The sequence below is a fragment of the Haliotis rufescens genome, unplaced genomic scaffold (genome assembly GCF_023055435.1).
Source record: "Haliotis rufescens isolate VD_foot unplaced genomic scaffold, xgHalRufe1.0.p SCAF_16, whole genome shotgun sequence".
Taxonomy (NCBI): domain Eukaryota; kingdom Metazoa; phylum Mollusca; class Gastropoda; order Lepetellida; family Haliotidae; genus Haliotis; species Haliotis rufescens.
The window spans coordinates 13,995,932-14,010,919 of NW_025963846.1; the positions used below are offsets into that span (position 1 = coordinate 13,995,932).

At 38.4% G+C, this 14,988-nt stretch overlaps 1 protein-coding gene across 1 annotated transcript; it reads left to right on the forward strand.

Moving 5' to 3' along the window:
- Positions 1–99: 99 nt before the first annotated feature.
- LOC124136067 (zinc finger MYND domain-containing protein 10-like) lies at positions 100–14,968 on the forward strand. Its single transcript, XM_046501847.2, has 13 exons — positions 100–299; positions 1,610–1,718; positions 1,809–1,922; positions 2,092–2,225; positions 4,560–4,641; positions 6,393–6,481; positions 6,837–6,937; positions 7,910–7,992; positions 8,957–9,046; positions 11,373–11,498; positions 12,429–12,550; positions 13,141–13,266; positions 13,897–14,968. The coding sequence occupies exons 1-13, from the start codon at positions 202–204 to the stop codon at positions 13,994–13,996; spliced, it is 1,374 nt and encodes a 457-aa protein (XP_046357803.1). The 5' UTR covers positions 100–201; the 3' UTR covers positions 13,997–14,968.
- Positions 14,969–14,988: the final 20 nt, after the last annotated feature.

A 14,988-nucleotide genomic window follows, 5' to 3' on the forward strand; every position in this document is an offset into this window, starting at 1 on the left:
AGCAAATTAATTTTATTATATTTGTCTTTATATATGAAGAGTATGTGTTATTACGACCAATGAAATACTAAATCTATCGTAAGCCCGGTATACCGGAAGTATTGTATTTAGGACCTGGCATGTGCGTTCTCGTCATTTCTCAACATTCTTTGTAAGTGTCCCAGAACAAAACAGAAGACATTAGGCTTCAGGAGTGTAACCATGAACGGAGAAACCACACAAGTTCTGCTCGCCGTTGAAGCTGAGGCATATGTTGAAGCTTTGGAACAGTTTGGTGTAAAAGATGTCGGGAGCCCCAGGTCTGTATCCATGGAAATTATGTCAACAACAACATAAGGCTACCTGTCAAATTCAGGGCCAAATTATCAATTTACCTTACACATAACTAGCGCTTTGTTTATCCCAGCGATGTTATGGGTTTCTTGGATGGAAATTGATAATTTTTATTAACCGTTTTGAAGACTGCAAAATATCAATTTAGATCTAGATCTGCTAAAAACGATCGACAAACACACTCCAGATTTTCTTAAAAGAAACTCTTGAGTGTAATTATAGAATATGTTTGCCACTTAAAAGTATCATAATAACTAGATATATCTCAAGAAAAATGATGCATACTTAATTTTTGTATGAAATAATTTTTTAATGGGAAGTTTACAGGATATACAGCTTTTCTATTGGATGAGAGGAAATGATTGGAAACTGACGTTCATAAGTGTATAATGACACATTTTGATGTTCATACATTTTTTACGAGACTGTATTCTTGAAATGATGTAAACATGGACAGACTACTTCCACATTCATGGGGAAACCCCAGGGGATTCCCTAGCATGAATCAATACAGACGCATTCAGTGATCGGCTAATTGATCAATGATGACCAACACATGCAACTGCCACAGGTTTATTAACAACTTCGGAAATCTGTTACGTTTATTGTGTCAGCCATTTTGACGTCTTGTCATGCTGTCATTGTGACTGACTTACTGAGGTAGCTCTTAACAGACCTTTCTCATCTAATGAGAATATTATTTGAATACATTTGTTGTAAAGAAACTGCAAAAGTTATTCCTGTAGAGCATATTGAGCATACATACGCTAATGTCACCTCTTGTTTTGAGGAACTTTATTCTGCGACACAGCTGGTGTCATAAGAGGCTGTCCGCTAAACACGAAGTCACACATACTTAATATAATTGTGTGTAGATCTAGGCCTACATCCTTTGAGGTAAAAAATAGTGATATTAAAACTTATGAGAATTGACTTTCACTTTGTGTGAGTTCATTAGAGTATGAACCTTCATAGAGTGAGAGCCAAACAATGTACGAACGTCGTTGCAAGCTCCGACGTTCATACAGTTTGGCCTCACACACAAAGTGAAAGTCAGTTCATAAATACATGCATATATACATATATATATATGTTTATATATTTACGATCCTCTGGGTTAGTTCTGCATTCTACCCCCAACTTTATCCTTAGCCTTTGGATCCTTGAATGAAAATAGTGGCGAAAATATTCTTTAGCAGCTCTGTAAACATATACATTGTATGTTGTTTGTCTGCTTGTAAACATGATCTGACAATACTGTTTGTTCTTACAACAGTTGGGCCCGTCAACATGAACATTTGGAGAAACTCAACATGCAGGCTGTCATCAGTGCTTCTGCTCATGAGGACGAGTTTGTCAAAGAGGCACTCATCACATTTGAAAAGGTATTTGCTATCCTCAAGATTTTTTTCAGTGACAACTTTATTAAATTTTATCATTCATATTCAATTGGATTTTTTCGGTTTTGTTTTCAGATTCCTGTTTTGATACAAGACTTACTAGTCACTGAGGTATGGAAACAGAGGATCTTCCCAGAACTCATCAACTCTGGATTTGAGCCTCGCACAACTTTCCCTCTATATATGGTGGTATGTTGATTCTAACACACAATTTTCTCTATATGTGGTGATGCATTGCACCCACCCCAACATTCCCCCTATAAATGGTAATGAACTGGCCCTACCTCTACATTCCTTCTATACATGGTGACACTTCATTGTCTTTCAGAATCTAATCAATATGATATTATGTCCCCAGTTGTACCATGAAGCCACTGTGATCAACCTCCTGGAGACAGTTCTGTTCCACCGGGAGACTTGCGAGGCCGCTGATGACACCATCTTGGATCTAGTTGACTATTGTTACAGGAAACTCACACACCTTGTAGCACGGTATGTTGAATGATGATCCATGTTGAATAATGATCCATGTTGAATAATGATGAATGTTCAATGATGATGCATGTTCAATAATGATGCATGTTCAATGAAGATGCATGTTTAATAATGATGCATGTTCAGTAAAGATTATGCATGTTCAATGATGATGCACGGTCAATGATGATGCATGTTCAATGATGATGCATGTTCAATAATGATGCATGTTCAATAAAGATGATGCATGTTCAATGATAATGCATGTTCAATAATGATGCATGTTCAATAAAGATGCATGTTCAATAATGATACATGTTCAATGATAATGCATGTTCAATAATGATGCATGTTCAATAAAGATGCATGTTCAATAATGATGCATGTTCAGTAAAGATGATGCATGTTCAATGATGATGCATGTTCAATGATGATGCATGTTCAATAATGATATATGGTCCATCATGATGCATGTTCAATGATGATGCATGTTCAATAATGATGCATGGTCAATAATGATGCATGGTCAATAATGATATATGGTCCATCATGATGCATGTTCAATAATGATATATGGTCCATCATGATGCATGTTCAATAATGATATATGGTCCATCATGATGCATGTTCAATAAAGATGCATGTTCAATAATGATATATGGTCAATAATGATGCATGGTCAATAATGATATATGGTCCATCATGATGCATGTTCAATAATGATATATGGTCCATCATGATGCATGTTCAATAATGATATATGGTCCATCATGATGCATGTTCAATAAAGATGCATGTTCAATAATGATATATGGTCCATCATGATGCATGTTCAATAAAGATGCATGTTCAATAATGATATATGGTCCATCATGATGCATGTTCAATAAAGATGCATGTTCAATAATGATATATGGTCCATCATGATGCATGTTCAATAATGATATATGGTCCATCATGATGCATGTTCAATAATGATATATGGTCCATCATGATGCATGTTCAATAATGATGCACGGTCAATGATGATGCATGTTCAATGATGATGCATGTTCAATAATGATGCATGTTCAATGAAGATGCATGTTTAATAATGATGCATGTTCAGTAAAGATTATGCATGTTCAATGATGATGCACGGTCAATGATGATGCATGTTCAATGATGATGCATGTTTAATAATGATGCATGTTCAATAATGATATATGGTCCATCATGATGCATGTTTAAGATGTAATACCACTAATTTACAGCCTTCCAGTTAGACTAGCTAGAAGCAGTTGTCTGCAATCAGAAGGAACCAGCCCTAATATATGTCATGTCTTATATTGTTCAAATCAATTCATCTGTCTGCCTGCCCTATGCTAGGTGGATTAGAAATATGAAAATACTCTACTGAAAAGGAACACACACATCTGTTGAAAATTTGGACATCATAATATTAATAGTGCAGGATATTTTTTGGCAAACATTTTACAGACGTTTTTTTAACCAATGTGACCCCAGTTCTGTTCATCATCTTTCAGTTTTGTTCCTTTAAAGAAAGAGCCAAATAATACTAGTGATGAGTGTCTTTTTGTCAAGTTATATATGGATTTAAAAAATTGTTTTATATGTTCCAAAACATATTCAAATATCATATTTATCAACAATCAGTTTTAAAAGTTTCAATTGATCATCTCTAATTCACATTAGGCTGTAATATATTAATTATGTGATTTGTTTGGATCAAATATAAACAAAAACCTGCCTCAACCTCACATTTTTACTTTTTTAATAATTATTTCAGATAATCAAATTATCAAATTGTGTGGCCTTATATAGAAATGTAGCAATTGTATGATTGTATATATATTATTCTTATCTAAAATAAGAGACACATTCTCAATTGACATGTCATATTGAAATAAAGAAAGTACCCCAAAGTGCTGTCATATAATTGTGCCATACACAACTTTTTCTTGGTTTACCGTATATGACTGCGTTTAAGCCGAATTTTGAGGACCAGAAAAAAGATTCTGTAGAAAGGGGTCGGCTTATCCACGGGATACACTTTCATGATAGTATTTTTCAGATTGTGATCTGTCAGAAACATCGCCTGAATGACGGTCCGATAGATTACAACTTCCCGAAAGTTTGGAAGTTGCCACGACTAGAGCCATTATTGTTATAAATTATCAATAAAGTTATTATTATACACCAATGTTGTCATTCTTAAAAAAATGTTATGCATGTTACTACTTCCGATAATAAGTTTATTATGACGGTCCCATCTGTGAGTACTAACTTGACTTGCTGAAGCTTGACTCCCCTGTGTATGAATACAACCTTTCACTGTTGCTGCTGTTGCAGGATGTCCAGTGAAGATGAGGATGATGAGTTTGAGATCGGCACTCCATCTGTGACAAGCTCTACATCAGCCACTTCAATGGAGGTAAGGAATGCTGTTATTTCCCCAGTTTGAAATGTTTGTTTTTAATAAAGTTCTATTTGATTTGGGAAACTATTTCTCAAGCTATTGCATTTATTTTCCCTCCCAGTGTGAAGGTGAAAAGGAAATCCCAAAAAGGTTTTGGTCTATACGTGGTTAATTGTAATGAATTGCAATGAGAATCCTGAGAATTTCTTTACATTCACATGGTGGTATAATGAGGAATTAACTGGCAAGAACCAGTGGGTTGGAATCCCTGATACAAATCACGTTCTAGGTTTGTCAGCGCCATAGCAATGCTTCTGGACCGCCTCCGTGGTCTAGTGGTAGAGCGTCCGCCCGGAGAGCGTAAGGTCCGGTGTTCGATCCCCGTCCACGTCATACCAAAAGACATTAAAAGATGGTACTTGTTGTTACCCTGTCTGGCGCTCGGCAGTAAGGGGCTAAAACACGGACTGGTCGGCTCGGAGTCAGTATACCGTGTCTGAGAGGGGTATTCATGTTAAACTGCGGCATGGTATCTCAGTGGGCTAGCACTATAAATCGGCATCAGTCCGGACTAGTACAAGCAGCCACACACACGTGCATGCACGTCGCTATATAAGTGCAATAATCTTGGACGCGACGTTAAACCCCATTTCACATCACCTCACCCATGCTTCTGAGTTTGACCAAAGTGGTAAATGTCTGAGACGTGCAAAACTTTCAGAAACATTGATATACCACTCACTCCCTAGAAGAGCTGCATTGCCAAATGTGACACATATACTGCTAAAAAATAGTTAATGATCACCCGATTCTTTCATGCCATGACATATTAACTGTAGTCATATGAAAGAATTGGGAGGTCCTTAACTTCTTTGAAACCAAAAATTAATTCTCAACCGATTCAAACACGTTGTCACACCGTGACAATAAGAAAGAGAATGATGTGGCATGTTAGGTCAGGTGATCAGGTCGTGTAAGGTCGCTATGCACAGGATTACAGTGCGTGACCCATTTGCTCAGGTGGTGACCATGGTGATACTGGGATGATGTTCGGGTGTAATGTTTTTTTTAAACTGGAAACTTCGTTCTTAGGTGTTTACACACCAGTATCGAAAGTAGGATGAGATATGCATAGTGTGAGATAGGATAAGTATATAAATATACAATTTAATGTAAACTTTCCTACCAAGCATCCTTCGCTGAAATTGATCTGAAAAATTCAAAGATCTGTTTAAGATGTTGACTCAAGATAGAAACGCTAATATTGTAAGAGACACTGCAATGGCTGTCCAAACGTTTCTAAGTCAATTTAGCCAAAAATGTTGCAAAACACAACAGTGACATACTCTGTAAAGGTTGAAAGCAAACCAGAGGATGGACTGTCTGGTAGATTGATTGTTCTTTAATGCCACACTCAGCAATATTCCAGTTGTATGACAGTGGCATGTAAAAATGGCCCAGACAATCCAGTAATTGATATTGTGGATAATAAATCACACCATCTGGGTAAAAAGACACGCTATCAACCAAGTCACCAAACACCAAGTCACCAAGCCTGACCATCCGATACATTAAGCCACCTCTTGGACCAGCATAGGTTGCTGGGGACCTATTCTAACCCAGAATCCCTATAAGGGTGAACTGTCTGAGATGACATACTTAATTTTATTAGGGTTTGTCTCAATATAAATGGCAGTAGTCTTATAATTGTTTAAGAACAAAAGTGTACTGTGTCTATATTCAAGTGATGGTGTGAATATTTCCAGGAATTGGAGAAACAGGGTGGGAGTCTTGACTTCGACATCAGCATCAAGGCCGTTACTCTCATCCGATACATCACTGACCACCTGGAGGGGTGAGTAGGGAGCTCTAAAACATTGGTGATGATGAGAGTTTGGGATCCAGTGATGATGACATTACATGTTTTTTTGTTACAGCAGCTAAAAACACTGAATTACTTTAATCCAAGTTCACAGCAATCTGTAATAAAGGCTTATAGAGGATACAGATACCAGTGATCATTTAAACTTTCTTGTCTTAGAGCATAAGTCTGATACCTGACTTCTCATGCTTCTATTGGGTACCGGTACACTTGTAATTAGGAATACTTTACTTCAGCTTGCAATGTGATGTAGAAAATACTATTACAAAAGAAACCTTTGCATTTATAAAGTCGTCTTTATGAAGAGTTATCTCCCTTTGACCTGTAGGCTCCCTCTCAGTGTGATGACTCGCATCCTCAACACACACGATGTCCCGAACTTGCTGGTGCAGTTGGTGGAGATGCCGCCATGGCTTCGGCGGAAAAATGGTTTGTTTATGGATAATGTTCATGTTTATTGTGAACAATATCTTGTTAGGGTGTTAGCTCTGTTGGGATTCCAGATTACAATAGGTCCCCAGCAACTTAGGCTAGGCAACCAAATGGATAGGGTGGTCAGTATGGGTGACTTTGTATGTCATTGTACCCCATTGGCATGGATCGTTGTTCCCCATTGGCATGGATCGTTGTCCCCCATTGGCATGGATCGTTGTTCCCCATTGGCATGGATCGTTGTCCCCCATTGGCATGGATCGTTGTCCCCCATTGGCATGGATCGTTGTCCCCCATTGGCATGGATCGTTGTCCCCCATTGGCATGGATCGTTGTCCCCCATTGGCATGGATCGTTGTTCCCCATTGGCATGGATCGTTGTCCCCCATTGGCATGGATCGTTGTCCCCCATTGGCATGGATCGTTGTCCCCCATTGGCATGGATCGTTGTCCCCCATTGGCATGGATCGTTGTTCCCCACTGGCATGGATCGTTGTTCCCCATTGACATGGATCGTTGTTCCCCATTGACATGGATCGTTGTCGCCCATTGGCATGGATCGTTGTACCCCATTGGCTTTGATCGTTGTCCATAATATCAGTCACTTGATTGTCTGGTCCAGAGTTGATTTCTTACTGGCTGGCTGCATGTAGCTGGAATATTGCTGAGTATAGTGTTAACAACAGAAAAACATAAACCTGTATATCATAAACATTTTCTTGCTACCTGCATCTTTGCACATTGGCCAAGAAATTCTGTATAAAGAGAATACAGTTGGATGTAACCTTATCTGGTATAGAATTAACCAAAGTTCTTGTTATATATAAACATAAAAAGTAAAACACATTCATCATGCTGTTGATGGAGATGATATAACACATGAAATAGGAAACCAAATCTTTTAAGAGAGAACTACACATCTAGAATTGTATTTGTGGGGCTGTACTTTATGTTGTGTACCTGTTCCAGGTAAAGTGTACAAGTATATTGACAGCAAATGGGTTGAAGTGTCTCATGAAGATTCCTTCAAGCTCACCAAGATAGAAGGACAGGTAGGTATTCCCCGTCTCATCCCCCGCCTCATAATCTGCCTCGTCCCCTGCAATGTGTAGCGTTGTCTTCATTCCTTGAAATTAGTCATCAAGCCACTTATAGAAATGTGACTACTCTCAGATTTGTTGAAATTTGTCATATATGCACTTATTGTTTGAGTCCAGTGACCACACCACAAGGTGGTAAGAAATCTCAAGATTCTCTTTCAAGTGACAATTGAATTAGTTGTGACATGTCAAGGAAGAGAAGTCACATAAATCACATGTAAAGAGATAAAAAAGCTTATAAAGCAGGATCAGTCAGCCATTCAATATACCAGGGCTGTGTTTAATAAGTTAAGGCAATCTCATTAAAATCGGATCTTAGTCTTCACTACCGCTAAACAAAGATCTGAGGACATCCCATTACGGGTCACGTCAGAACGACCTTTCGCGAATTTTGACCGACCAATGATATGACTGACAAGAAATCGACATTGGCCAATCAGAAAGCAGCTTTCCCAAGCTTTACGACACTAGTTTCAAAGTGGCGGCTACGCTTCGAAACATATTTTGACGTATTCTCGATTAAAAAATTTAAAACTGAGAAGAAGAACATTCTGGAATGGCTTATAGAGGCCTAGATTGTATGGATATAATCATAAAACCCGTAACTGTCGTTCCGAATATCTCGTGTTAAATATATTGTGGTTGCATGATTAGAAAACACATTCCGACTGTCACTTTCATGATATGGTAAGCGACGCTCTGATTGGTTGGATGAAAGGTCGTTCTGACGTGACTCGTAAATGGATGTCCTCAGATCTTTGTTTAGCGAGAACTAAGATCTGATTTTAATGAGATTGTAAGTTAAGGTGTCTTTTCCTTCTGAACATTTACAAATGTCATACTTGTTTGTAAATTAATGAATAATTGTAAGAGAGTCTGTATGTCTTGGTACTGATGCTGTGCATGTTGTGTGCAGGTGTGGATTGCCCTGTACCATCTGCTGATGGGGGGAGACTGTCAGAAGAAGTACGACATTGACTCCTACAGGAAGAACACCCTCCTCAAGGTAGCAAGATCATTTTATAATACTAATCTTGCTCTTTAGGAGATATGATAGATTCTTTTATTACATTTCTAAACATCCTATGTATGTCATAACAAGCAAAGAAAATAGGGATCTGATGGTCCCAATGTCTGTTTAGCTGAAGAGAATTTGGATTGGTAACATCAAGCACAGGAGTCTGTATCTAAAAATAGACGCCCTCATGCATATTCATGACCATCTCGCCCTTCGGGCTCGCATGTGGAGATGGTCATGAATATGCATGAGGGCGTCTATTTTTAGATACAGACTCCTGTGCATCAAGAAAGGTCTACGTTTGCATTATTTTTGTTTGATAACTGCTGTCACCCACAGCTGGCTGATGCCGACTCAATCACTCTGTTTTAGGGATAGCAATGTATTTGTTTTCAAGTGCGCACAGGGCACTAATGAACATACTAAGATCATATGATATCCTGTTTATTCAGTATAAAGTACAAATAGTACAATAATACAACCAGACGACATATTACAAGTTTCCAGTGTTGAGAAAATGACATTACTTTGAAGCATTCATAAAATGCTTTTTATAGTCGTGTTACAAAGTGATGATACATTTTAAACATATGCATTAAGAAAAGTGCAACAACATGTGTTATTGAATTTACATTTTGTGACTGTAGAATATTAATTAGGATTTGTTTACTTTTATGCTGCAAATGTATATTTGATAGATATTTACTATGAATTGAGGGTTTGTCACAAAGAGTTCATTATACTCTGCTTGGATATCCCCACTGATACTTCATGCTAGATTTATTTATTGTTAAGTTATGAATAGAAATCATTACAATTATAAAAGTAATTTCAAGGAATTTTTAACCCTATGGTGAATTTCTGTTAAAAATACATTTGTCATGTTTGACTTATTTGTAACCTCCATTGAATAATTTCAGATCAGATCATATTATGATAGAGATATAGAGATATAGCTAGGGCTGGCTAGAAAGATCGATAATCGTTGATGAGAAGAAATATTTACAATTATCGATGTGAGAGTGAGTGAGTGAGTGAGTGAGTATGGTGTTACGCCGCTTTTAGCAACATTCCAGCAATATCACGGCAGGGGACACCAGAAATGGGCTTCACACATTGTACCCATGTCGGGAATCGAACCCGGGTCTTCGGCGTGACGAGCGAAAGCTTTAACCACTAGGCTACCCGACCGCCCTCGATTATCGATGTGAAAATTGTGTAATTGATGTCTTACATAAACTATTGTGATGAAATAATGTTTTAATGTACGAAAGCAGATTTGTTACTGTCCATTGCCGAAGACGAAAAGGAACTTATCTTAAACGTCCACAATCTAATCCATGCATAAATGTGTTACCACTCACCAGTGACATAAAATATGTTTTATTACTTGCCCGTGAAGAGATCACCCGTTTAATAAACATACAGCTTTATTACACATTGTGTAATACCAAAACGCGTGCTTATGTACTCTCGGAACACGTTTCACGAACAAATATTGAAAGCTCTCAACATCCCTTGGCGTATTCAACGACATTGTGTGTGGAGATGATAGATCACTGGGAGGAGCTTATGCACACTCGATGACCCCAGAAACCTTGTTGCTAGGCTGACGTCACATGGCATTGTTTCGCCGATGGAACTTGCAACAAAATTCCACAAATTACGTCATCGGGTATTGTGACGTGATTGTAAACTTTAAGGTGCAAGGCCCCGTTCCACAAGGCGATCGTACGGTAGCGCAACGACAGTCGTTAGTCTAAGTTAAATTATGTGAGTTGTGATAGCCTTAGCACTACGATAATTTTGTGGGACGAACGCCTGAATTCTAAAGGTGGACCATTGTATGATATTAAATTCATACGTTTCAACTTTTGACGTGTTTGAAGTATTATTGTGTTAAACTCAATAGGATTATGCCATGGATCGTGTAGGTGTCAGCCTATTTACACTCAACAGTATAATTCTAAAAACATTATAAATGACAAGTAATAAATAAAATACTAAACTCGCTCTCGTGTAAAACCAATTTTATGAAACTCGTGAATAGTTGTGGTATCTGACTCGCTTTCGCTCGTCAGATACCAGAACTATTCACTCGTTTCATAAAATTGGTATTACACGGGAGCTCGTTTAGTATTCTATATGTCTCTCGCAGCTTTTTGCATATTAGCTCAAAGTTACCTCTCCCATATGTGTCAATAATTGATGGATATTTAGGATATTTCTATGATCTAATCGATAGCCAGCCCTAGATATAGCCAACTGTGATGCATCTGCTTGGTGTTGAGATGAGTGCGTGTCTCTGCTGCAGCTGCGGTCTCACCTGACTGAGATTCTGCTGGACCAGCTGCCTGTCCTGGGGGAGATGCAGAGATACCTGGAACAACTGTCCATGATGGAACCTCCAGCGCCACAGAAGAGCTTTGTCCTGGAACAGGTGAACTTGTGGCGCCTTTACCTTGCTTCTTTGACCTTTCTTGTACCAAGGTGGTAAAATAAATACATCCCCAGTAATGTGTGAAGAATGTGAGGTAGATGATTCAAGTTGTAGTTGGTTAACACTAGAAAACCTGTAAGTAGGGAAATTTTCCAGGGCCCACTTGCACAAAGCAATCTTAGCGCTAAGACTATTGTAAGCCAATGTTAAAGTATGGGCGCTACGATCATCTTAGCGCTAAGATTGCTTTGTGCAAGTGGGCCCAGGTCATTCCTTCATTACCCACTTATCAGGGTTTCTCTGTATAGTGGATCAGCCTGTTGACATAGAGAAACAGTAATAAAACATTTTACTGATTATATGAATTTTAATAGAACATTTATTCTATATCATTATTTTTTTTCATAAGAATCCTGTCCACTTATGAATTACAATCAGAGAATATGTTGTAGAATTTGAACCAATCTTTACACCTGTAAAGGTGAGCGATTTGGGAAATTGTTTAAGATATTCAATTTGCTGTTGCCTATTAACTTGATCTATGCATTGGTTGTTCTACCTGATATTGGGGCGGTCGGGTAGCCTAGTGGTTAAAGCGTTCACTCGTCACGCCGAAGACCCGGGTTCGATTCCCGACATGGGTACAATGTGTGAAGCCCATTTCTGGTGTCCCTCGCCGTGATATTGCTGGAATATTGCTAAAAGTGGCGTAAAACCATACTCACTCACTCACTCACTCTAACTGATATGATAACATTTGTGAAACCTGGTCACGGGAGTATGAGCTTCAGTGGCGGACTGATAGCATCAACGTACAACTGATGAAGGAGGTATCAATATGTCATGGCTGTATTATGCTACCATTCCGAAGGGGATACTGTTTTTTTTTGTGTTCATACACAATATGTGATTCATCTTCCTTCTGTACAGGTCCCCGAGATTCGCGATGGCATCTTGAAGCAGTGGGAGGGCAAGTGGAAACAACTGGCCAAGAAACAGTCAAAGACCCACTTTAATCCTTCTGCAGACGCTATCAGAGCACAAGCACAAAGGTCTCCTGAAATTCTTTCATCTGTGTTAAAAATCATTCTTGTGCATCTTCCCAAGGCAAGGGAGCTAACTGACTACAAAAGTCCAATTTCCACCCTTGCCGTACTAGGCTGCAATTATGGAGTTATATTTTGGCTGGACTAACGAGTCAATGCATAGTCCAATCAAAACGAGTAACGAAATCAACATCCGATTTCCACCAATTGCACAGTTTGCTGGTGCCGACAACTTAGCATCAACAGATATTTTCTAAATCTTTTCATGTTTTGAATCAAGGTGCTCACGTGATTTGATGCACTTCACAAAGTAAGACTGGTTTTATCACAAAAGAGATCTTGATTATCGATGAGTTCGCCTACACTTGACGATGCCATGCAAATGATATGAGAGATGGAATCTGATTGGACAGTAGGAGGAACATAGAAGGGACATAACTGTAAAGACATGCTTCAACAGCTTTTAACAATGTAGAGACATGCTTCAACAACTTTTAACAATGTAGAGACATGATTCAACAACTTTTAACCTTTTCAAGTGAATGTCAAAAGCAAATCTTACTTTCTTAATGAGAACAAATACTATTTTGGTTCAGATGGGCGGAGACGTACAACATGGACGTGCTGGAGGGCCTACTGACTGACCCCCCTAAATGTGCTGGGTGCGGACAGCCAGCAACAAAACGCTGCTCCCGATGTCACAACGAATGGTACTGTCGCAGGTAAGGTCATACCAGACTGCTTTGTGAAGTATTTTATAATTCTTATAACCCATGTGAGTGATGACTGCTGAATCACTGTCACGATGCGACTTTGTGTTGTCTTTGCTGGTATTATGTAATTGCATGTTGCAGAAAGAACTTGTTTCTTTTGGATCATATTAGTGTTGGGAAGCTTGGGAACATTCAGACGTTTTGACATAGAACAATAATGTCACATATGATTTATATGAACTCGTTTTTTTCTAACCCTATGGGTAATAAATATGTGAAGGTGTGAGGCAAGTGCTTGATCGACTAGCAAGAATTATCTAGAATTTTTTTTAAAGTGTGTTGATTTTGTTGTCAGTTTCTTGAAGGTTTATAGATCTTTCAAAAACTTGGTAAACAAGGAATGAATTTCTCCTTTATGTTACTACTTTTCCAAACAGAAAGAATCGAGCTGATTATGTTTGTTGGTTTGTCAGCATGCCCATGCTCGTGGGTTCACCCAAGTGGTAAACATCCCTGCATCACATGGGGCTTTGCTCCCACATTAAGCTGACGTGTTATGATATGACTGAAATACTGTTCAAATCAGTGTTACACCAAAACAGACTCACTCCACACTGAACTGTTTGTCTCTCCCTGCAGAGAGTGCCAGGTGAACCAGTGGAAGAGACACAAGCCGGCCTGTGATCTGTTGTTCAACTCGCTACAGAAGATGGAGGCAGACGTCAAGGCTGCGTCATGACCTTAAGATCTGAACCCGGAACTTTCATATTAAGTGGATCTGGACCGAATTGGATCTGTACACTGATGCAATGAAATACTGACACTGGATGCTGAAGGACAGTAGCCAAAGGGAGGCACAGAAATTCTGCAAACAGCATCATGCGTGGTCTTTGTGACAGATATATTTAACGAATCAAATTTGAATTGTCATGATCTGTTTCACCCCATAAGGAGGACATGAATTTGACATACAGTATCTCCATGATCTTTTTTAAGAAACCAATCTATGCAAGATCAGTTTCAATGAAGAACGTTAGGTATGAGGTGTGCAATATAGCATGTATCCGGTGGACATCAGTTCCCGGGATCATTTAAATACATTGGACCATTTCATGTTCTTCACATCTTCATTTTACACATGGACTGCAGCGCTGATGTCTCAAACACTTCAAGAAGCAATGCGGTCGTTGTCACTACCAAGCCAAAACTGAACTGAAGTATACTGAACAAAAGAAGTTAGTGATCATGAAATATTTTTATATGTTGTACACATTTAATGAAACTCAGATTTCACAACAAAAACATATCCTTATAAATATGCTTGATCCCCAACATTTTTGTTCAGTATACATTCATAGTGCATGAGACCTGATTAAAAACAGTAACTAAACAATGTTTTTTTCTCCAAACTGTATTTTCCTTATGAATTGTATCTGATTTCTTTTCAACAGCCTGTTGGCAATAATGTCTTTGTGTCACTCTCAAACTCACACTTACTGTATCTTGTTTGTGTTCTATTGAGGAACATATGTTGGTGTCCAGTATGTTCAGTGAGTAAGTATGTTCAGCTAATCATACTAACAGTCTGCTGACCTTGACCTCTAACCAAGTGTATGGTGAAACTGTTTTCATTTGTATATTCCATTGTCATCACTGTTCCATGATTATTTATTTTTTTTACAGATGGTTGTAAAATAAACACAAAATATGATACCTCCGAGTTGACTGTTT